Raw genomic sequence first — 26,177 nt, forward strand, 5'->3', positions numbered from 1 at the left:
TCCCAGTGGCCTGCCAGGACAGGCCCAGGAATAACAGGCCTAAAAATACTACAAAGCAGTTAAGACCAGCCAATAGAGTAAGCCCCAACTGAGGAGTGTGACGTCTTTGTGTGTGCATTTGCAAGTGTGTGTGGGTGTGGGTGGCTTACAGATGTATGTTGTGATGTGCTTGTGTGTGTGTGTGTGTGAACATTGGGCTAATCAACACACTGCAGCATATCCGAGCACAGTGTGAATTTGTCAGGTTGTGTATGTCGGCATGTGCCCGTATGGATTGTGAACGCTGTATGGCGTTGATGGGCGGGAGGGAAGGTTGCCGCGTGAGCACGTGTCGGGGTGCGACGAAAGGGTCCTGATTCGACGAACAGTTGACCGTTCTAAGAAAGGGAGCGAAGGGTTTATGAAGGGTCCTGGCATACGGAAACGCCCACATCAATTCAATTCAATTTTATTTATAGTATCAAATCATAACAGAGTTATCTCGAGCCACTTTACAGATAGAGTAGGTCTAGACCACACTCTATAATAACATCGACATCAAACACACGCTCGGTCGCCCTCGTTTCTGTTTCGCATCAAATTCACAATGCACTCCATCTCAGTTGCACTTTGCAATATATATCATGTATTGAAGGAAATATTTGAATATAGGCCTATGCCTATTACCTTTATTAGATTAGACATGTAGAGATAAGAGAAAGTCAATTCTGGTTTAATGGAACGGGTCAGTGTCTCAACAACATTTCCAGGCGTACAGCAGCTACAGTTCCCAACACAGCATGTGGCGCACATGTTGGTTTATCACCTTTTTGTAATCGCTGGAAACAGCTGCCCGCTGCAGTGGAGAACTACACTATGAAACTAAAGAGAACCAACCAAAAACGGTACATTTGTGGGCCAGAAAACAAATACAATTAGCTAAAACAAGCTCCAGTACAAAAAAAAAACCCAACCCTGCAGAGCTTATGATATTATCTGCGGGTTCATAAATACGAGTGACTGCTTTGACATTACACATCATTAAATATATATATTGAATACAGATCTTTCTGGCTAAAAAAAGCTGTTCCAAGAGGACCTCTTCCACTTACGCAATAGGAGATGCAAAAGTGGAAGAGAATTACAAAAATTTAACATATGGGGCGCCTGGTTAGCTCACCTGGTAGACCACGCGCCCATATATAGAGGTTTACTCCTCGATGCAGACGCCACGGGTTCGACTCCGACCTGCGGCCCTTTGCTGCATGTCATTCCACCCCTCTCTCTCTCTCTCTCTCTCCCCCCTTTCATGTCTTCTGCTGTCCTATAAAAATAAAGGCCTAAAATGCCCCAAAAAATGTAAAAGGCTACAGAACCGTTGCAACTGTGGAATTTCCACAAGAAAAGAAAACTATTTTCATATAGGGAGAAATGAAATATATTATGTCAGATTGAGCAAAACCGAGCCATGCAGGGGGGGGGCGGCGGCTCTGTAGGAGCAGAAACACTGACGACTGAGAGGTGTAAAGAGTACAAAAATATTCTTCTTGCAAGTACCTAAGTGCTATTACTTTGATGAACTTTTACTTAAGTACAAGTAAAATTACCGGTGTGAAAATCGAGGGTGGGGAGATATACTTTTTTTATATTCATACTTATTTAATAGGTTACACTTTACTTGAAGGTAAATACATAAGAGTGACATGAACATGTCATAAACATTATAAACATTTATGACATTAACGCTTCTTTTAGTAAGTGTCATTCTGTTTTTGTCATGACAAGTTAGGGTTAGGGTTAGGGATCATGTGTTCATGCCAGTGTCATGTCACCCTTATATAGATACCTTCAAGTAAAGTGTTATCATTTAATATCTTATTTCTACTGTTTACTTATTTATCTTTTGCGATTTCATAATGGCACAAAGCCGCTTTGGAGGCCTCTAAAGGTCTCTAAAAGGTTAGAGACCTTTTTTATTTACTTTTTTTACTCCGTAACAAATGTGATTTAAAAATGTAGCAAAGTACAATACTTCAAGCAAAACATACTTACATAAGTAAAAGTACAGATTTTGAAAACTACAAAAAAAAGTCAAAGTATACAAAAAAAACCTACCCGATTACAGTAACGTGAGTAAATGTAATGTTGTGACACTGACACAGTCCTACATGCACAGTCCAGTGTATCATCTTCTGTGTTCCTTTTCCCGCTGTATGAGCATCCATACATACTGCAGTAAAAAAACCACCAATGGACAGAAAGAAGGGAGAACTTGTTGGGTGATCACCGTTAACAGATACGGTATTACATAACGCCGCCATATGTTGGTGTTGATGTTGGCTCATGGGCACAGCGGAAGGGACCGCCACCATCCTGAGCCAGCTGACTGAAACCGCGGAGTAATAACGCCATCTGGAACAGCTGTCAAGCCAAGGAATCTCACTCTGGCTTATTAGGGAGAGCAGAGGAGCTGGGGGGAGGGGGGGAGGGGAGGAGGGGGGGATTCTCTCCAACTCCGAGAGAGAGGTGAAACATATGGAGGGAGAGATGTGAAGCATTGATATGGCAGAGAGAAATGAAAAGGAAATCACTGCAGGCTGAAAAAAAGGAGGAATCTTAATCTGCTTCCAGGCATTAGTGATTTTTTTGAATGAATCGCAATCTGGACTCTACACGAGACAAATAAAGGCCTTTAAAATTAGAAGTAAATTAGAAGTAAATGAAATCATAGTGCAGTGGAGGAAATGGCCTGGGAAAATAGGACAATTTGAAATGTTGGCCTTGAAAGTGGCTAAAGTTGGGTTGCGTCGTGAGGTGTGTGTGTGTGCAGCATAGTTGCTAAATCCATCTCCACCATGTTTGCCTTTTCTGACTGGAGGCACAGAAAACTGGTTCCTTGAGATCTAAGGCACCAACTGGGTTTATATTCTTCAAACATATCAAAAACATATTTTTGGCCTTCAGCTATTATGTGATTTTTACACTAGCAGAAGCACTTTAAAATCTATAACTAACGTGGAGCTGGTGTAACGTCCTCGGCTACCTTGGCTCTCATTATTTTAGCAGCAGCAGCAGCATTAAAAAGGGGTCGCAGTTGTCTTTTTGAGAAGATGAAGCACAAGAGCGCATTGCACCCTGCTGGAGATGAAGGCACCAGTGAGTTTCTGTAAATCTCGCGTGGACATGAGACCTGATTCTTGCTATTTTGAAATGTTAAGAAAGCGGATTTAGTCATTACTGTGGCAGTGCTCTGTCGATGCAGCAGCTGCAGCTACAATCGGAGTCCATTCAAACAAAAATAATTCTAACATGGTCTTATATAGTATAGCGAATTGTAAGAATAAATGCGAAGGTTGCAGAGTGCAGTATAACTCCTATGATCCTATGATCAAAGGACTGACTCCCACCTATGGATACAAATACAAGTTTAATCAGATAGAGTCTCTGGGATACAACCTCCCTCTGTGTATCCAAACTACCTGCAACAGCCAAGAACTCCCAGCACTCAGCGGATAGCAGTTCTCCCCCTATTTCAACAGCTGGTGAATGCAGCTTGAAAACAGCATAATCCGGACAGCTGGCCTCTGTAATTATGGATGATTTATACATTGTAATTTGAATGCATTGTAATCATACCTTGTGGTGATGTCTATAGCCGTGGTACTGTACAGTAATCCTGGATTATTTAGTAATAGTTGTGGTAGGCCTATATTATACACAGAAGATCATAAAATGATTAAATTGTCCAGTTCCAGCATTATCGCTGCAGACAGGTATCAGTTGTCCACACCGTGGATAACAGGTGGAAAAAGGGGGCTGAAAGAAGCCATCATCTGGCTGGTCGGACAATATGCTTCAGCAATAGCCAAGTCAAATAGAATATCTTATTTTACCTGTTCAAAAAAAAACGTGTAAGAATAGGAAGAAGGTATACTTTATTAACTCTCCTGGTGTCCTCGGGTCAAATTTGACCCATTTTCAAAAAGTTTCTATATCAGAAATTTGGGTTTCTCTCAACCAAATTGTCAAAAAACTAACGTGGATGGTTCCGTACAACGCTCTTCACATGTAAAATAAATGATCAGTTCACTACTTTCATTGAATTTGGGTGTTTTATTCAATATTACAGCATTTGAAGAAGGAAATTGATAAAAGAACGTTGGAAAAAAGTGACAAAAAAGTCAGAAAAAAATGTCAAAAAGCGCAGAAGAAATCGACAAAGACATCATAAAAAGTGATAAAGAACATCGTGAAAAGTGACAAAAACTTCAATGGCAGTGTACCCCTGGAACATTGAAATCTTGTTTAATGATCTTATCTCTGTAATTAAGAAGAAAAGAACTCTCACTAAAGCTCCTCCTTGGTGTTTTTTTTTTGGTTTTTTCTAGCGTTGGTCTTCCTCACCCCCCAACCCTCCACATACCACATACCATACCACATTGCTACATATGGTAGATTTTTCTTTAGCTGAATTAGGCTTTTAATGATGTTGTGCTGGCTTTTTGGAATGGTTTGCTTTAAAATGAACACAAAGGCTGCATCTGTAAAAGATGAACCATATACATTTACATTAAACCCTTTGAATCGTGGATGAAAATCGTCATTACAAGTTGTATCTTATGTTTCTGAGGGTCTGGTCCTTCACAAAGGGTTGCAAGCAAAATCAAACGGTGCTTCTAAGTTTTTTTTTTTCCAAAAGTTGATATTTTGTCATCTCTAGAGGTCACAGGCCATAACATGTTTGGGAAATGCAAAGACAATTTTCCATTAAGTGTTAATAAGTAAATACTTACTTACCTACGTAGGCTACCTACTTAGGCTATTGATTAAATAACAAAAATAAAACAACTTTACCCATAGGCAAAAAAAAAAGTCTGTTTTACCCAGGTGTTTTCAAACATAAAAAAAACATTTATTTGTATTCAATTTGATTTGATAGCTAATTCAAGTTTTTTATTTTCTCGTTTGTCCATGTGTCAAAAGTGGAGGTTTTAGTAATCCTGATGAGTTTTTTCGATTTTGGTGGTTGTAACAATTTTTATATTATTATTATTATTTGGGGTTATGGCATTTAATTGACAGGATAGCTATCTTAAAGACAGAAAAGGAGAGAGGGGAGGGGGGGCAACATGGCCGCTGGTTGGATTCGAACCCGGGCCACTGCCTAGGACTCAGCCTACCCGGGGCGTACGCTCTACTGGGTGAGCAAGAGGTCGCCCTGTTGTAACTTTTTGAAATCACGGTTTGTACCTTTCCCTGCATGTTACTGCTGTAGACTAAAGGGCCAATAGAACTTTTTCACGGCAGACATGTTGACATGTCATAGTAGGAAAAGCACAGGTGTGTTCAAACCATTACTGATGGCTGCATTCCACTTAGGAGAGACCCTGGTATTAAACCATTACTGATGGCTGCATTCCACTTAGGAGAGGTCCTGGTATTAAACCATTACTGATGGCTGCATTCTACTTAGGAGAGGTCCTGGTATTAAACCATTACTGATGGCTGCATTCCACTTAGGAGAGACCCTGGTATTAAACCATTACTGATGGCTGCATTCCACTTAGGAGAGGTCCTGGTATTAAACCATTACTGATGGCTGCATTCCACTTAGGAGAGGTCCTGGTATTAAACCATTACTGATGGCTGCATTCCACTTAGGAGAGACCCTGGTATTAAACCATTACTGATGGCTGCATTCCACTTAGGAGAGACCCTGGTATTAAACCATTACTGATGGCTGCATTCCACTAAGGAGAGGCCCTGGTATTAAACCATTAATGATGGCTGCATTCCACTTAGGAGAGACCCTGGTATTAAACCATTACTGATGGCTGCATTCCACTAAGGAGAGGCCCTGGTATTAAACCATTAATGATGGCTGCATTCCACTTAGGAGAGACCCTGGTATTAAACCATTACTGATGGCTGCATTCCACTTAGGAGAGACCCTGGTATTAAACCATTACTGATGGCTGCATTCCACTAAGGAGAGGCCCTGGTATTAAACCATTAATGATGGCTGCATTCCACTTAGGAGAGACCCTGGTATTAAACCATTACTGATGGCTGCATTCCACTAAGGAGAGGCCCTGGTATTAAACCATTACTGATGGCTGCATTCCACTTAGGAGAGGTCCTGGTATTAAACCATTACTGATGGCTGCATTCCACTTAGGAGAGGTCCTGGTATTAAACCATTACTGATGGCTGCATTCCACTTAGGAGAGACCCTGGTATTACACCATTAATGATGGCTGCATTCCACTTAGGAGAGGTCCTGGTATTAAACCATTACTGATGGCTGCATTCCACTTAGGAGAGGTCCTGGTATTACACCATTAATGATGGCTGCATTCCACTTAGGAGAGACCCTGGTATTACACCATTAATGATGGCTGCATTCCACTTAGGAGAGACCCTGGTATTAAACCATTACTGATGGCTGCATTCCACTTAGGAGAGACCCTGGTATTACACCATTAATGATGGCTGCATTCCACTTAGGAGAGGTCCTGGTATTAAACCATTACTGATGGCTGCATTCCACTTAGGAGAGGTCCTGGTATTAAACCATTACTGATGGCTGCATTCCACTTAGGAGAGGTCCTGGTATTGTGCATGCTGACTCACTGAAATATCTTACTGGGACACTTGATGGAAATGAGCCATCATTAAGGTTATCAATCTCCTATTATGACAAGTCAAAATGTCTGATGTGAGAAAGGTTCATTCCAATATATATATTTTTAATATATATATATATATATATACACACACACACACACACACACACACACACATATACAGTTGTGCTCATAAGTTTACACACCCATGCATAAAAAAATCATCTTTTGGAAATTGGGGTTCTTTCCACAATATCATCTCTCAGTGCAAATCAAACCAGCTATTAGGCTAACTGAAATAAAACCATGCCAATCTCTAGGTATGGTGAAGGGTATGTGATGATGTGGGGGGTATTTTAATTCCAAAGGCCAAGGGAACTTTATCAGGATGCACAGTATCCTGGATCCATGAAATAACTGGCCTTTAAAAATAAAAATCTGCCTGCCTCTATGGGAATTTAACATAGGGGTAAGTATACTTATGCCCCCTGTATTTTAAGGAAGAACATTTATTTATTTACGATACATTATTCATTCACAAAAACAATTGATGTCCTTAAAAGGTCGGATTTTTCCTCATTTTTTTTAAATTAAGGCATTAAGATCAATTTCCAAAAGATGATTTTTCTATTCTCTTTTTAGTCAACTTTAGCATGGGTATGTAAACTTATGAGCACAACTGTATATGGATAGATGGATGGATAGATATCTATCTATCTATCTATCTATCTATCTATCTATCTATCTATCTATCTATCTATCTATCTATCTATCTATCTACAGTATATAACATGAAACAATAGTTTTCACTCAGCTTGGTGTAACATGGGATACTTTGTGCCAGTCAAAGCAACGGTCTCGTGCCTGTAACGAGCGGTGGGCGGGGTCGCCGTTTTGTGGCACTCGGCGGGCGCGTGCTTGTCAGCAGCACCTGGTGACCGTTGATTACTTGATGAAACTATCGTGACTTTTTTTGTAAAGGTACCTACCGGACAACATTGGACACCTCCGTTTTTACTCGTGTTACCCGAACAAGTAAAGAAAAGCCGGTGAGAGAAGAAGTTCTTCTGACGTGATATCTGGAGACCGGGAGACGTTATGAAAACGGTCAAGGACGATGGAGATGTGACGGTGGCGTCAGTAAATCGATTTACTAGAGGTATGATGCACTTCAGTTTTTTTGTTTTTTTTAAGTTCTTGCTAACGGGTTTTCACATGGGCAAACTGCCTTGACATTCGTAGTTTGTTAGTGAGAACTGTATTTATTTTTTTGCTCGACATATTGTCCAAAAATATTTAGTATTAGCCTACTGTAAATGCTACTTGTAGTCTATGGCAGGTAAGATAGCTAGCTGGCTACAGAGTTAGTTAAACTGCGTGTGTGTGTGTGTGTGCGCGCGCGCGCGAGAGAGAGAGAGATATGGAGAGATAAAGACAGATGGAGAGAGATTCTACTTTATTAAATGAAACACACAAACTGCACCAGAGGAGGGACAATTTACTAAAGTGGAAAATTAGGCAGAGTGGAAACAAGACTAGTAAAACAGCCTCCATTGTGTAGTTTAACTTAGCATTGCTTTTGGCTAATATGTCCCAACTGTTACAGTAATTTGGTACTAATTGAAGTGCTGTAGGAAACCTGCAAACCACAATATTTACTGTACTGTATCAGACACCGTAGCCTATAAGCTAAATATAATGCTATTTTTTTTATTACAGAATGTAAATTTCACAATGTCTCTGCATGCTGACAGTACATTGTTTCTCATTGCATTGACATCTTGTATGTTTTCACCCAAGACATGTTCTGATGTGTCAGGGGATGTGTGAGGAATACGGAGCATTTTATATGGATAGAGGAAATGTTGGAACACACAAGTAGAGTGTCACTGGTGCCAAAAAACACATGTAAACAAGCAGCTTTAAATCTAACAAACAGTGAAATGTGGCATCTTGAAAACACCATGCTTTCCAATGTTTGCAGCCTCACATGTAAATGTTAGGGCCTCTTAGAATGTAGGTCATACCTCCCAGATCACCAATATTGTCAAATGCAACAGCAACACAAAAACATCAAAGAGGTAAAGTACGTACAGATAGTGTATGTTTTGACAGTGCATGTTTTTTTGTCCAATACTGTACTCTCATAAAGTATGTGCCTGACTCAGTACTCATTCTGTGACATCTTATGATGTGTAATATATATATATATAATCGTAAAGTATGCCAGTGTAGAACAATTATTTAACAATAACTGGCTCAACAGAAAAGTGATCAGCAAAAATCTTCATAATTAGCCATGCAAGTCATTTATCAAGCAAAGATGCTAAACATTTGTTGGTAACCGCTTCTCAAATGTAAAGATTTGCTGCTTTTCCTTACTTTTATGTTAATTTATATATATTGAATTTGCATTAATATATTAAATGAATGTATAAGATTTGGTGTGTTTAGCAGACTGAACTAGATTCTTTTTTTCAGACGTTACCTCAGGTTCTGACTGAGGTAATCAGGTTATGAAAAAATAATCAATAATTAATGGAAATAACTAGCTGTAGTAGAAATGTAAAACTTAATAGATAAATGAAGTATCAAAGAACCAATATAAAGAAAAAGTTGTCCTGCATATTGTAGACTTGCAGTAGGTCGAGGTTTTTGTCTTCTACTACTCAGTTCCTACATCATAATGAAATCAAGGTGCTTGTAATTGGAACACTTCACAGAGAGACACACTATTAGCCTTTTGAACCTTACTTTGCTTTATCTTGTATTTTTAATTGGGCGTTGCAGAACAGTGTCTCTATAGCCTGAATCCTTGCAAAGTTCAGAGCCTTCTATAAAAAAAATCTTTAGTCCTGTGACCTTGAATTTCTCCAAACAAGCACTTTTCCCCCCAATATATCATCCAGTGTGTATTGTGTAACTGTCTCTCTTAACCAGGATTACATCTTTTTTTTATATATATGCCATTTGGCTGGCTCTTTCATCCTGAGCTCCTTGTGGACTTAAGAGTGCATACATGTTGTTTTGTTCCGGTGGGAGTGGAGCTTCTATCTTTGATGCTGCTAACGCCATGCTCTACATGTTGACCTACACAGGAGAATACACCATGCCCCTGTTAGTACTGTAGGGTCAAACAATATGGGATGTTAATAGTTGATTACATTTTTAAATGGAATTCAGTTAGCTGATATTCTGTATACAGTAACATATCTGAATAACCGTATAACGTGTGACTTTAACTATCCGTTGTTTATCACTCTACTTGTGCTTTTGACTGTGTGTGTGTGTGTGTGTGTGTGTGTGTGTGTGTGTGTGTGTGTGTGTGTGTGTGTGTGTGTGTGTGTGTGTGTGTGTGTGTGTTCTGAACCACAGACTGTTCAGTGTGAATTTGTGACTTTGTCTGGTTCAGTACGCCCTATATACCAAACTATTAAATTACTGTTAAATTAGTTGAACACTCTTCTCCCGTTAACATTGCTTGTTATAATACTGTTAGTCCATAACAGGGAACTTAAATGTAGTTGAAAACCCCCCCATCTTGCAGCATAATCTTGGTTAAAACAACTTGATTTAATGCAACTTCAGTTGAATGTCCTCCCTATATATTCGTTAATGACATGCACGCACGAAGTAATCAGCATAGGCTACTACATACTTGCCAACATGTAGTTTTTAAAATTGTAAAAGTTTATTTTAGTTTTTTGGGGGGAGGGGGGTAATACATAACCCATTGCTATTAACCTATGTGTGTTAATTGTATAGCCCACTTGTTCTTGGCTGGGAACAATAGACAGATGGTTACCTTAGCATGCATATAACCATAGTAAACCAAAGGCGCTGCCTTTGGTTTACTATGATGCTAGCTACCTTCATATGTTAAGCTAAAGGTCAATGGTTTGGGCTACTACTTAGCCTACTGCAGGGCTATTGAGGCCACACCCACTGCACAGATCATTTTAAAAATCCAACATTCAGCAGCAGATTGAAGCTGATTGAAGACAGTACTACATTTAATCCCAAGGACTACATCCCATCCAAATTCCCATAATTTCCATGAATTCCCATGAAAGTTTCCAAATTGGAATGTTTCCAAAATTCCCCAGCTAAACTTTCCATGGAAAATTTTCGAAAATGTCCGCCCCTTTGCAACCCTAGTCACGAGCAAAAGCATTCAGAGTTTGTTGTAGCAACCAACGTAATAATAACTTGGATTAATATAGCGTACACAGGTACAGGGAAAAGACACAAACACGGACTAAAAGGAATAAAACCTGAGTGCTAAATGGAAAGGGGACGTAATATAGCCTGCTGAGGTACAACCACATGGCGCATTGTAAAGTTATTTTATGAATGAAATATTATATGACAACATATTACATACCCGAGGGCAAATTCAATGTGGTTTTTGAATTATTTACATTCCCGTACTGTAATTGTCTCTATCGTTTGAAAGCCTGACCTTGCCCGTCTTCTGTACTTTCCTTTTTAGCCTTTAGTTGTTCTTTGTTTAATTTCCTTCTTTTCTGTGATGGCCCTGCCCCAGTATCATCCATAACTACAGCAGATAACTTCTAAAATAAAATTAGAATACAATTTGGCCTATAGCTATAAAGAAATCTCCTGCTACCTTTTACCTGGCTAGATACTCTAACACAGGCATTTCCGATGTTACAAAGAAATCTGTGAGCCGTCAGAATGTGTTACTGTAGAGCTGTTCTACCTGCCGCAAATCATTCTGTGACTTTACAGGAAATATTGGACCCGGCCAAAGGCATTAATAAAAACGACATAAAAATAGCGTTCTTTTCACTGTTTGTCTCGTTTGCTGTTACAGGTCATTTATGATCATTATATGAAAAATGACACTGTTGCAGAAACTTAAAAATGTTAAAACTTACATATAGTAAATTGAACACTGTATTATAGAGGGGATTAAAATGCTCTGACTTGTTTGTATTTCTTTAACCAATCCCAATCATCTTGTGAAGTGCTAAGCCCCGTGCCTCACTCTAATTAGAAATTCTCCGACCAACTAAAATTGATTTGCCAATCATTTGCAAAATGATAGCTCACCAGGCCGATTTACCATGAGATGCCTTTGCAAAATGGTTGATGCTAGACTGGCTGGTTCGGAGGGATGGGCGAAGGCATAACTCTGCCTACTCTGCCTCTGATTGGCATACCCTGATATTCTTACCTTATACTTTACCAGTCTCACCGTGCGTTCATGGACATCGGAAAAACGTTTTTACGAGTGAAAACGTCACCATTCACGTTACGTCCTGTGGGAATCAGAGGTGGGAAACTCGGGCTGGATTTTTCTAACCGAGTTTCCCAGTTTCGCGTTGTTGACAACTGACGTTTGATGTAGGCGACTTTGGTTCACTGAACATATTTCAATGACAATAAACTGTTTATTTTGGACAAACGCCTCTGCCAAGAAACATACACAGACATAACATGTTTAAATGTATTCATAAATAGGCCTATATGTAAAAAAAAAAAAAAAAAAAAACACCTTATGTGTCCTTTCCCGTTCGTTGTCCTGCAGATAACACAAACAAACACCTGGCGATGTGCTGTTTGGATGCTCGCATAAGAAAACAGCAGAAAATCTTTTGTTATTGTGACCTCCATGTTTTCCCACACCTGATGCTCTAGGCTATGGCCAACCGTTGGTGGCAGTCATGCAAAAAGTTAAGCCAAAACGCCAATATAACAGAAGAAGAAGAACACTCATCCCGACCACTTGAACGCTGCCAGTCGGAAAAACAACGTAACCACGGGGGCGGTCCCTGTTATTCCGAGGTGGCATGAACGCGCCATCACTCCTCATGCCTAAACCTAAACCACCTATGAACCAATCAGAGGCGTGCATGCTTTCACCCCGTCTCTCCCAGGATCCCAGGAAGTGCGCAGAGTTTTGAAGCCGATTTGACAAAGCGGCCAAACAGTGAAATTACTGCTTCCGTCTCGTCACATGATGCCACTGGGCCAAAAAATACTTCCCCCATAGACTTGCATGGCACAGGAGACTTTAAATCAGTATTTGCAATATAGAAAGTGGAGACAGTGGAAGCGGAGGAGACTGCCTGCCCACCCACATTGTACACCCAATAAACCAGACTAGTTCAATACATTTTAATTACAGTAGGACTATGTTTTTGCATGTGCAACAATTATTTGATTAATCAATAAAATAATCAGCAGATGAACTCATGAAAATAAGCGTTAGTCGCATACAATAATTATTCAATAAGACAGTGTTTTCTTTTTTTAATTATTTTTTTTTAATTATTTTTTAGGATCTTTAATGAAAGGACAAATTTGGGCTTGAAGTGTTCTTCTGTCCAAAACTCACACTTGGGTATTAGTCAGTTGCTGACCCAAGGTTTTGAATATTCAATATTTTAGAATTTGTCTTTATAGTAGTAAAGCAACAAATATTATGAAAGTATGATCAAATTAACTTTTTTAGTGTTTCTATGTACCTTCTCTGCCTTGAATAACGCTGTAAGTTGTGCGTTCATGGACGCGTAGGAATTTGGTTCACAGTGTTAATTGTTTAAGTGGCATTCATTATTCCCTGCCTGGTGGGACTGCTGTAGAATTAAGTAGCTACTGGTGAAGACATTAATCAATCAGCTCAGACACAGTGACTCACTTAGCTTCCAGCTCCCTCAGTCGCTTTAAAAAACACTTGCCATGTAAGAGACATCATTGTGTCTGGGTTAAATTGGTATAGGCTTAATAAAAACTTTAAGTTTACACATCATAAGATTTGCATAATATAATCCCACAACAGGATCTCATGTAAAATGAGTCAAGTCTGTGAGAAGTACAGGGTTCAACAAACAGATGGTTCATGTTTTATCTATAAATTATTTCTTAAAGGTATAATATGTAGGATTTTCCTTAAAAACAATGTGCAGACTAATACAAAAATAATCCCTTTAAATAATCACTTATGACCAACTAGAAGTGTGTGGGGATGTCTGTTTCTGCAGAGAACCTTCCCTCTGTCTGTCTGTCTGAAAATTGTTCCAAAATTCTTTTTAATGGTTAACAGGGCTTTAATAAAAACATTGGTGTGTTGTCAGGTCAATGCAGGAGCATGTTGTTCTGCTACGTCAGAGGTCCATTCACTCTTTAAAAAAAGGAAGGAGGAAGATTGTTCAGTGACATTATACTTTGGTTCTTTCTATGATATGTTGCTTCAGGAGAGTGTGATGCAAGTTTGCACACACTTACCAAAGTGCCCTGGTGCTGAAGTTAGCATGTAGAGTCTAAAAATGCATTGCATATTGTAAGATTAATTCATTTTGCCTGTTGACCCAAGAAGCATTGATTTGGTTATTTGCAGGTAAAACGCTTCCATCCATCTAGGTTTAAACTGGGCTATATCATAGTTCAATCAGGAGAATGTTTTTAGAATTAAAAAGACCTTTATTACATGGTGCACAATAATGTAAATTGTTAAGAGTTGTTTAGTTGTCTATCAATGGCGTTATTAAACCGCTGACCCTTCTAGTTGCACTAACTTACGTCAAAACAATGATAACTACACACTTAAAACTCCTGGGTTATTTCTTCAACCCAGTTTCTGGGTTATTTGTGTTGGGTTAAAATTATGGGTTATTTTTTTCAGAGAGTAACCATTTTCTGGGTTATAGGGCTAATATTTTGACCCAATTCCTGGGTTGTTTGGATATATATATATATATATATATATATATATATATAAAATGTATTTTTTGTTGGAGGGGTGTATTTTATGGAGTTATTATATTATCATGTCAACATAGTTCATAATATGAACAATCACATTTGTGTGTTGTGTACATGATATGATAAAACAGTATCACCAGTATTTGTAGGAGAAATAAAGTGGCACATCCTCTAAACATGGATATATGTCCCACCCCTCCTCTGAGAGACCACACCATAACAGAGGAGTGTGATGCGTCAGATGAGAATACAGTTTTCAGTTCAGTTTTACATGCTCTACTGAGTTTGTTTTGTTTCAGCTTGAAATTATCCCAAACTTTGGACACTTTGTCATTTAGCCTGTCTCTCCCTCGCCCCTTGCTCATTTCTCTCTCTTCTTCCATTTTGCAATCCCTGCAAATCTTCATCACATCACCTGTACATACCAACATCGTAAGCATGCTGTGTCACAGTAATAATCATCTGTATGGAAGCACAGTGGGCTGCATATACTGTGTATATAATTAAATGGATTATACGAACGAAGCCTTGATGCAAGAAGATTTGCGTTGACAATGGTGGTTAACAATGACAACTCCCATGATCCCACACAACTTCCCCAAGTCATCAAAAGTCCGTGGGTACATTGCACATTTCGATTCAGAGACCCCTAGCAGCAGAAAATTACATATTGTACGTTTAAGTATGTCATTTAATTAATTCATAGATAGAGACCTATCTCCACAGCGCTGTGGAGTAAGTTCTGGCTACACCACAGATACATTCTGGGATAGGAGGAAAAAAACGCTCGGAGTTGGCATTTAACAAATGAGCTGGATACATGGTTAAACGAAATTTGCTCTTTCCAGTGTATCGCTGTTTGTACTTCGTCCACAGCAATCCCATCAATCGGCCCCAAAACGTCCCAGTTGGAGAGTAAATGCCGTATAACATATTCTTTGTAAATCTGTAAATCATTCACTTGAAAGAACCAAGCAGGCCTGCCTCATTGCACAATTGAAGTGTGTGTGTGTGTGTGTGTGTGTGTGCGTGTGCGTGTGTGCGCGCAGCATGTGTGCATGAGCGATAGCATGCATATGTTTGAATTTGTCTGTGTATATGTTTGTGTGTGTGTTTTCATGATAGATGAATTTTGTTATTCTCCAGCCTCTGAAAACAGACAATGCAAGGCAGGAGCCGGTCAGGAGGAGAGGAAATCCCATCCAGTGTTTGTCCACTAACTGTTTCTTTGCTGTCTTCCTGCTTGGAGCACAATACAACAAGGTGCCCTTTGCAGTTTATTGCAGCGTTTTTAATGTGCACTGTAGGTGCTTAGAATTTTAAAGTGGGCTATAGAGTGACATTTTTCTCAGAAGCAGTTGTCTACAAGCAATGGCAAAGGCTTCTTTCCAAAAGAGGCAGCTTAATCTATTTTCATAATAATGACATGCACTCTAGTAAAAATATTAAAAGCACAAAGTAGGAGGAGCCTGTAGTATTGGCTGATAAATTAAAAAAAACACTTCTGCAGACTGGATGATGAACATCAGGAAATTATAATTTTCTCTGAAAGAGATGGGTAGTGATTTCAAAATTAATTCTTAAACCACACATCAGATAAAGTGAGTAGCACATGCAGTATTATTATCAGTAATATTTAATTTCCATGACTATTAATTTACAATCATTTTGGCATTCACTTAAGGATAGAGTTGAATATGACCCGCCTGTTATAGAACTTTGTTTAAAATTAACATAGTCCTGTCTCAATTAGTGTAGTATTTGACAAATATATTGACATAACAATGGGTTTAGTGCCAATTTAAATGATGTTTAAACATGTAAACCAGTTTGTCTGGTCCTTTTTGTAGGTGAGACTGATTTACAGCGAGGGCATAGGAGGCAGGATGATCCATGTTGCTGATTTGACTGTTTCACTCACTCACTTGAAAGTTAAAAGTGTCTGTGTCAGCATTGCTTCCCCATAAGGGCCTTTGGAAATGTAAAGACAACAAACATTTCCTGTGGGGGGTGTGTGTGCGTGCGTGTGCTTGTGTTGGTATCACAATGAAGAGGGAAAACACATAAGGGGAAACTGGAGGTCAAAGGGCACAGCCGCTATCTTCAATTCCTGTTTTGAGCCTCTGTAGCTTCCAGCAGAGGGCAGTGTGTGTGTCTGTCTCATTGAACAACACAATATATTCTGTTGAGTCTGCTTGTGATGATGTTCAATATCTTTTGCTGATAAGTCCTTAGTCATCCTTAGTCTTTATCTGCATTGCTGTCGAGTGAGTGAGTGGTTGTATGCATCCTCATACCATGAATATTTTATGTGAAGCAGTACCTGCACAAGACCAATAATTATTGATCACATCTGTATAGGTTTGGGCATCATTTGGATTTTAACGATTCTGATTCCAATTGCCATTCTTAATTTCAATTACAGTTCTTATCAATGCTTGATTCCGAATCTTATTTCACAAATAAGAGCAAAGTTTTATTTTTATTCAATGGTGGGTTGCAGTTTTTCAACATAAAATAAAGCCACACTAGAGCACCGCTTACTGTGCTCCATGGCTGCAACACAAGAAGCGCCTGGCCGCTTCGGAAACCAAAACTTACGCATGTTCAATTTTGAACCCGTGATCAGATTTGAAATCAAATCCTCGAAACGATTCCAATAAAGTTAAAGGAATTATAATTTTTGAAATGATTCCAAGTAGGAATCTGTTCCCGATGCCCAACCCTACATCTGTAGTCAGTCAGTCAGTGGCCTCCAATATGCAAATTCTACTTATAGTAGTAGTTTGCATCACAGAGACATTTGTCTTTTTTTTTTATTGGTCATTTATTACAGGTTTCTCTCCTGCTGACTTTGTTTCCCCTTGGGGATTGATAAAGTGCATTTTTATTATGTAGAATATTCATGGGGGTAGTAGGAGCCATGAGGTTTGAGAAGTGTGTTTGTGACCAGAGGGTTGCTGGTTCAAATCTGAAAGCCTGTGGACTGAGCTAGGCATGAAAAGTGAATATATAAACCAGCCACGTGCCCTTGAGAAAGCAAGACCGTTGCATGTGAATTAGGGCTAGGTACTGAACATTGATACTTTTAGGCACCAAGCGAATTTGCTCCATAGTATTGAGTATCGAAAAATGGCTCATAATTCAATACCAAATTTCATAACTAAGGAATAAATCTCATCAGCGTCAGTGAGCCATGCAGCATGCTTCTACTAAGATCTAGTAATGCTTGTGCTGTCATTACACGTCGTAGAGGCATGCAGGACTACGTTACGCACAGAGACGGGGCGTGTGTGTGCGCGTGTGTGTGTGTGTGTGTGTGTGCGTGTGTGTGTGTGTGTGTACGTTGAGAGGCTTGACTACAGTGTGCGTCACATAGGTGTAAAGGAGCTAAAAATAAAACTAAATACTGTAATGTGTAATTCATTTTTGTTAAAATGGATTTTATAAAATTTGTAACCAAAAAAGTATCGTTCAGGAACCAGTATCAAATTCACGGTATTGGAAACATAATTAACGATACCCAGCCCTCATGTGAACGAATGTGTGCTCTGAGCAAGAAGGGGCTGAAATAAATGTGTGTGCTCAGTCAGCCTTCCCCCGTTTTAGATGAGGGTTTAACTTCCCCACTAGGCTTGCTGCACTGGAATTTTGATTTCATATCTCAGGCAGTCATTTCATTCAGGTTTTCAGGACAGCTTTTTTTTTTTTTTTAGTGAACAAGTGGGATTTACTGTGTAACACTTTGCTAGGGCATATTGTTGTTGAGGATTGATTCTGTCAAACTCTAGGCCGCTCCGGCATCCATTATTTTGTTGCTGGCCCAACAAACAAGTTAACCAAAAGGAACAACAGTGTGTCATTTGTGACGAGAAGTGCCCACACTGTTGCTGGTTAACTTATTGTGCTGGGGCTGTTAGAATGAATGGTAGCCTACAGAAGGGTTTCAGGGTTGGGAGGACTTTTTGTGAGTACTGACTTAATTGTAGCATTATTTTGTTTAAGCCAATTTTAGTTTTGGTACAGGAATTAGAAATACTGATGCATTTGAGAGGTAAAAGAAATATATCTTTTTGTGTTTTAGTTTTAATAAATGGCCATATGCTGCTCGATTATGGAAAAATCATTATTTTGGTCAATATTTAAATCATTATTTAAAGGTCCCATGGCATGAAAATGTCACTTTATGAGGTTTTTTAACATTAATATGCGTTCCCCCAGCCTGCCTATGGTCCCCAATTGGCTTGAAATGGTGATAGGTGTAAACCGAGCCCTGGGTATCCTGCTCTGCCTTTGAGAAAATGAAAGCTCAGATGGGCCGATCTGGATCTTCATGGGAGAGAGACATCATGGCTTTCAAACGAGAAAAGTGGCAGTTGGTCAAGGCCACACCCCCACCCTCCACCTTGCCCTGCCCTCTCTCCTCCTCAATAGCTAGAGACACAAAAATGGCACATCCTAAGGAAAGCTCATTGTGGGACTGGCTCTAGTGGCTGTAATTCTGCACCAAGGCTGAATTTCGGGAAAGAGACTTCAGATATAGTATTAGGGGACCACTAAGGTCTATATAAAAGCATCCAAAGAGCACCATGTCATGGGACCTTTAACACAATTACTCATTGATCTTTGGCAAGATGTTGCAATTGTTGAATTTGAAAAAACAATGAAACCGTTCAACAAATCAACATTGAAAACACCTTGAACTGTGAATCTTTTTGTGATTGTGGAGCCAAAATCGCAATTGCGATTTTAAAATGTGATTGCACAGCCCTACTAGTTAGCATTTCACTTTGCAGCAGGTAGCAGTCCAACACTGGAAGTCCCGGTCCGTGGCGTGTAGCTGTCTGTAGCTAAAGACAGAGCGTACCTTACCTGTCGCCTGCAGCTGCCCTTTTCCAGACACCACGACCATTGCCAGAGTTGAAGGTGACGGAGAAACAACCCAACTGTTAAATCCTCATTCTATGTTGAATATATTTGAATTGTGTGTGTCGTTATATCCCTGCACTGATGTGTGTGTGTTCACGTGTGTCATCTTAGTTACGTTGCACCGTTTTTTGCCTGAGAGAACATAATCAAGTTGTTTTTCTCCAAATTAAATCTGTAGCTAGTTTGTGACCTGAAATACATCCTCATCCCCCTGGCAACACACACACACACACACACACACACACACACACACTCACACACACACAGGGAATTGCGGGAGGGTAAATTCTCCTACAGTGATGTGTGGGGGCAGCAGAGTAACCACAACCAGCTGCTCCCCTCATCCTCTTTCTCTTCCTCCTCCTCCTCCTCCTCGTCCTCCTCTTCTTCATCATCTTTTTCCTCCTCTTCCTGTTTCCCTTCATCTCTCTTTTATCCCTTATTCCGGAGTGTTATTATAATTATCACTGTGCCTCTCTCTCCTGCTGTGCCATAGTACAGCATAAACAACATCGACCACAAAGACGATGCTGAAGAAAGAAAATAGACACACACACACACAAACTAACAGGTGCACAAGCTTATAGACGCATACACACAGAAAGACAAGATCGATGCCTACCCATGCAGACATGGAGGTGTAGTTAAAACACATGCACAGCACACACAGTCGTTGCCCACACACACTCAGCTGCTAATGACGGTTGTTCCCAGTCAAAAGGAGGGAGCAGGATTCCCTCTCTGATTGATGACTCACTGAGGAAATAGCTGTTTGTGCATCATTACTCGCTATGCTGTGTTACCATTAATACTAGCACTACTGCAGACGCAGCTACCTTAGGAGCCCCATGGCTTCTCAATCGGGTCAGCAGGATTTAAAATCACCAAGTGAAAAGTCTTAACACCGGTGCAGAGGCATGTTGGCATCCTAATGAGTTGTACACCACATCCTGAAATCTGGCACAAGGACAAAAGGACACCACCTACACTGCAGCAGCACAGTACTGTACAATACTGGACTACGCATCGGTTAAATCACATCATTTCTGCAGCCCTATACTAAACGTGGCTGCATTAGAATAGCAACAGGATCATATTTGCAAAAAATATTTGTGTTGCTGCATCTTTCAATATTTATCTCTAGTTGTTACTGTTGTTGTTAAACTGATCCTGTTACCGATCAGTTACTGTTTTTTTTTGTTTTTTATTTTGTCGGTGACCTTGTAAAGTGCCTTTGAGTACCTTTTTTAAAAGCGCCATATAAAATAAATGTAGTAGTATTATTATTATTAGCATAGCGACATGATCATATTTGCAAAAGGACCGCACGCTCACAAAATGTTTACTTACAGACTGTGGAGAAAAATTACAGAGCACAGAAGGACTTGTTGGAAAAAGGAAAAAAAAAATGATATGCACAAAGAACGGTAAACAACATTTTAACATATGTTTTAAGATATGCCAAAGGTAACAGTTGTTTAACAGGAAGATACTAGTATATCCACACATTAGTCAAAAAGTAAAATAAAACTGCATTAAACCCAAACTGCTCATTTTAACTAGATTATCTCTGGCCTAAACCTACCACAGTTTATCTTGCTGCCATTGCTGCAATATGCACCCACCTGTTGCCAAACTAGTATTGCTGAAACAATGTCTATTGTAGCAGCAACTGTATAAAAAGTATCACAAAATAATTGTTAGTTGCAGGTGTGCTTTAGTATAGATGTTTCTCTGATTTACTTAAATAAGCAAATAAATAAAAATAATACAAAAATATAATGTAGAGCATGGATGATGCAGTCCTAAACCCGTGAGACTGTTCAACATTAAATGTTTGTGTATGAAACGCACACTATGTTGACATACATCTTTATTTGCCTTCTGGGACTGTGTTAAGCCCTGGCTCTGCTGTTTAGAAAAGGTGTACACCGTAGGCACGTGGTTGACCTTAATAGTTCTTGATTGTTGACTTTGAGCTCACCAAGATGTCATAAAGTAGTAGTAATGTCATATCTACTTATTCCCATAGGGTTGCTCTGAATATCACATATGTCAGTAAAAATATTATTTGTACCTTTTCAACGTGTGTCCTGTGCTTTTGTTTATATTGTTGTGATTAATTTTAGGTCTAAGTCGGCTCCTTCTCGGTTTCAGTTTCTTTGAGACCTGCTTTAGTGATGAAGGACTACAGAAATGACTGGACTTAACGGAGTCTCCTATATGCAGGTTGAACCTTTCATGTGCAGCCACCTACCTCTGCAGTGCAATTTTAGCTTTATCAACTGAGTCAAAAGAATGAAAAACCTTAGTTTAGCTGCATTGTTTGGCTTCCTCTGAAGCTTGGCAGACTGTTGCTAGTTTAGGAATGTAGTGAACTATTAAGAATTGGCTTTTTGTCATACATGCAACTCACACAGCTTTGGACTATCACCTTAACACAAACAAGCCAGACATCAGTACAAATCCCAGCTGAACTACATAACATTCCTCAACCTTATAAATTACATCAACTATTTACCAAGAGCACCTGCCAGCATCTGATACCATTAAAGCCAGAATTAAGAAAAGCACTTTTATTGTAAGATATGTTTTACTATATTTTAAGTTTGTATCACACGCAATGTTGAAATGATCATTATGACTTTCCATCATTATGGAGTGGAATCATTGACACTGTGAAAATGGGCCCTTGAAGATGATGCTTGCATGAGAAAAAGTTTGTAATAATGTACTAACATTCAATTCTATGCTATTCAAATGAATCAGTAATTTTAATAAAGTTTACGAAGTAGTGTTCTAAAGTTAAAGGGGACAGCTTATGACCGACTGGTTGCTGGTTTAATACCTGGATGGGCAGGATAATGCTGATCAGGGAAGTAAACTAGCAGCTCTTGCTCCTTCTTATTTACTACTGTTAAGGTGTCCTGATATTGTTTCAGTGGATCTAATTTAGGGCTATATCTAAGAATTTCTTATCAATTAATCCAAGTATTTTTTTATGATTAATCATTTACTTTGAAACATGTTGAAATAATGGCCAGCAAAGCCCAAAGATATCCTTAAATTAGGGCTGTCCCAAACGATTAATCTAGCGATTATTTTTTTCAATTAGCGATTATTTTCCCATTGCTCAATTATTAACAATTTACACAAAACAAATTTCAACAAGGTTCAAATCTCTATTTATTAAAATTGTTTAACACTGCGTTGTTCAAGTAAAATGAATTTTTAGTGCAACCTGAAGCCAGATATAGGCTATCAATCCAACAACAAAATAAAGTCCCTTTCAGGAGGAATACAAAAATAAAAACTTAAAATAAACCTGTATTTGCTTTTTTTAACAGTAGGGAAAATAAGGAATAAGCTCTTGTTTAACATCCAAGCTCTTCTCCCTTTAATTTAACTTTAATTATTTGTATCTAAAGGCTGGTTAAGCACTGTAGGGAGGAGAAGTTGGACAGGTTGTTTTTTGTCTCGTTCCAGTGATTGGTACATCTGGGTGATGGTGTCGGATATGCGTTAGCATGTTAGATGTATTTCCACTCACAACTCCCAACAGCTGCTGAACAACGGCAACACACAGTCCTCGTCCTATCCACCGCTCTCTCGCCTGTAGCCTACTGCTGGAACTGATCCAAAGACCGACATTTTCGAGGCGGGGACGGCATGCGACGAGAGGACATGACATGGGAGGCTCCAGGCTGCAGCCATACAGTCTCGAAGTTTTCCCAAACTTGCGATCTTAAAGAGGCCAGCGGGGAACTCTTGTGGGTTGCCACCACTCGCCATACTCGTCCTTTCGTGCTGCTATCGCTGACTCACTCACTGGACCGTCGACCTGACAAAAACTGCATGTAGGCGGAGGAGCTCGGCTAGCTTCAGAGCTAAGGCAGGGCTACAGTTTAGGTGTCTCTAGAACCCGCGTATCTAGCAGTAGTTCCACATTACATTAGTTCCGCATTACATTAATTTATTTTATTTAGTGACGCGTCAACGCAAATTATGTGTCGATGCATTTACGTTATCATCCCAGCCCTACCTTAAATTACTTGTTTTTCCTGATTAACAGTCCAAAAACCAAAGATGTATAATGATGGACAACAAGTTTTCCCTTACTGCTTAAAAAAAATAAAAAATAGTAAAAACATTCACACAACAAACCCCAACAAACAAGGCCCAAGTCATAAAGACATGCTTCTACCAAAGCATTTACTAAATGTCAAAATCTTCAGGGTTGGCCCTTGACCCACAGTGACTTAAAGTAAGTAGACAGTAAGGGTTCGGTGTCGGGGACAGCTGAACATATGGCTGTGGCAAGTGATGCCTCTTATGCCCTCCTGTTCTTTTTGTCCTGTTTTTTTTTTCCACAACCTAAGAGGGAGTACTACTCAAGAACATCGGTGTGGTTGAAATGAATAGTTGTAGATGAGGTAGTGAAAGGCTCTCCTTGTTCAAACATGGTAGCTGCTTTGTTTTTTTTTACCAGCTGTGTTGTACTGGGGGTCTGGTTTTTGGCTATGACGGCAGCTATAATTACAGTAAAAACAATTGTTAAATATATCTGTTTATATAACTCTCCCTTTTTCCCTTTTTCATGATGTTTTGACAGCGTGTGCCAACACACTTGCTCCCTCTTACTTGTCAGTCTCCCCCGCTGTTCAAGAAAATGTTGCTGTGAGATGAAAAGGTGCCGAATAATTCAAAGAAATACTTGTATACATTACACACACACACACACATAGTACAGGCCAAAAGTTTGGACACACCTTCTCATTAAATGAGTTTCCTTTATTTTCATGACTATTTACATTGTAGATTCTCACTGAAGGCATCAAAACTATGAATGAACACATATGGAATTATGTACTTAACAAAAAAGTGTGAAATAACTGAAAACATGTCTTATATTTTAGATTTTTCAAAGTAGCCACCCTTTGCTTTTTTGATAGCGCTGCAAACCCTTGGTGTTCTCTCAATGAGCTTCATGAGGTAGTCACCTGAAATGGTTTTCACTTCACAGGTGTGCCTTGTCAGGGTTAATTGGTGGAATTTTTTTCCCTTTATTAATGGGGTTGGGACCATCCGTTGTGTTGTGCAGAAGTCAGGTTGATACACAGCCGACAGCCCTATTGGACAACTGTTAGAATTCAAATTATGGCAAGAACCAATCAGCTAAGTAAAGAGAAACGAGTGGCCATCATTACTTTAACAAATGAAGGTCAGTCAGTCCGGAAAATTGCGAAAACTTTGAATGTGTCCCCAAGTGCAGTCGCAAAACCATCAAGCGCTACAACGAAACCGGCTCACATGAGGACGACGCCCAGGAAAGGGAAGACCAAGAGTCACCTCTGCTGCTGAGGATAAGTTCATCCGAAGTCACCAGCCTCAGAAATCGCGCAGTTAACAGCAGCTCAGATTAGAGACCAGATGAATGCCACACAGTGTTCTAGCAGCAGACACATCTCTAGAACAACTGTTAAGAGGAGACTGCGCGAATCAGGCCTTCATGGTCAAGTAGCTGCTAGGAAACCACTGCTAAGGAGAGGCAACAAGCAGAAGAGATTTGTTTGGGCCAAGAAACACAAGGAATGGACATTAGACCAGTGGAAATCTATGCTTTGATCTGATGAGTCCAAATTTGAGATCTTTGGTTCCAACCGCCGTGTCTTTGTGTGACGCAGAAAAGGTGAACGGATGGATTCTACATGCCTGGTTCCCACCGTGAAGCTTGGAGGAGGAGGTGTGATGGTGTGGGGGTGCTTTGCTGGTGACACTGTTGGGGATTTATTCAAAATTGAAGGCATACTGAACCAGAATGGCTTCCACCATATCCTGCAGCGACATGCCATCCCATCCGGTTTGCGTTTAGTTGGACCATCATTTATTTTGCAACAGGACAATGACCCCAAACACACCTCCAGGCTGTGTAAGGGCTATTTGACCAAGAAGGAGAGTGATGGAGTGCTGCGCCAGGTGACCTGGCCTCCACAGTCATCGGACCTGAACCCAATCGAGATGGTTTGGGGTGAGCTGGACCGCAGAGTGAAGGCAAAAGGGCCAACAAGTGCTAAGCACCTCTGGGAACTCCTTCAAGACTGTTGGAAAACCATTTCAGGTGACAACCTCTTGAAGCTCATCAAGAGAATGCCAAGAGTGTGCAAAGCAGTAATCAGAGCAAAGGGTGGCTACTTTGAAGAAACTAGAATATAAGACATGTTTTCAGTTATTTCACACTTTTTTGTTAAGTACATAATTCCACATGTGTTCATTCATAGTTTTGATGCCTTCAGTGAGAATCTACAATGTAGATGAAATACAATAGTCATGAAAATAAAGGAAATGCATTGAATGAGAAGGTGTGTCCAAACTTTTGGCCTGTACTATATATATATATATATATATATATATATAAAAAGAAAGAAAGCGTGGCCGATATTTGTGATCAAGTTTAGGTACCGAGATCACATATTGGCGTTTTTGTTGACCGATAAGTGACAAGAAATTGCAATACAGTTTTGTTACACATATGTAAAAGTTAATTCAGAAACTTTCACCCCTAGTCTGTCCAGGTAGTTTATTTTTTTTATATCAGAAATATGGGTTTCTTACAACCAAGTTGCCCCAAACTCGGATGCATGCATTTACATTGTATGGAACCCATACAACATTCTTCACATGTAAAATTAATGACTGCTTCCATAGAATTTTGTTTTTTTTATGGCATTTGAAAAGTTTTAAATGGTTTTAAAACCGTGTCCTGACTAAACCAGACATACACCAGTCTGTGATTCACTCAACATCCTCTGATCTTAACCATTAGTCAATATAATTCATAATTTCTGCCCTTGTTTATCTAAAAAATTTGTATAATTTCATTTAAATTAGGTATTTTTTTTTAATAATAATAAT

General features: G+C 39.5%; 1 protein-coding gene across 3 annotated transcripts in view; it reads left to right on the plus strand.

Moving 5' to 3' along the window:
• Nucleotides 1-7,516: 7,516 nt before the first annotated feature.
• Nucleotides 7,517-26,177, plus strand: part of slc4a11 (solute carrier family 4 member 11) — a 136,095-nt gene continuing 117,434 nt past the window's right edge. For all 3 annotated transcript variants that reach the window (XM_039786588.1, XM_039786590.1, XM_039786592.1), the window contains exon 1: nt 7,517-7,764. In XM_039786588.1, coding sequence (XP_039642522.1) covers nt 7,704-7,764 — 61 coding nt within the window. In that variant the 5' untranslated portion in view covers nt 7,517-7,703. The remainder of the gene's footprint in view (nt 7,765-26,177) is intronic.

The sequence above is a fragment of the Perca fluviatilis genome, chromosome 20 (genome assembly GCF_010015445.1).
Source record: "Perca fluviatilis chromosome 20, GENO_Pfluv_1.0, whole genome shotgun sequence".
Lineage (NCBI taxonomy): Eukaryota > Metazoa > Chordata > Actinopteri > Perciformes > Percidae > Perca > Perca fluviatilis.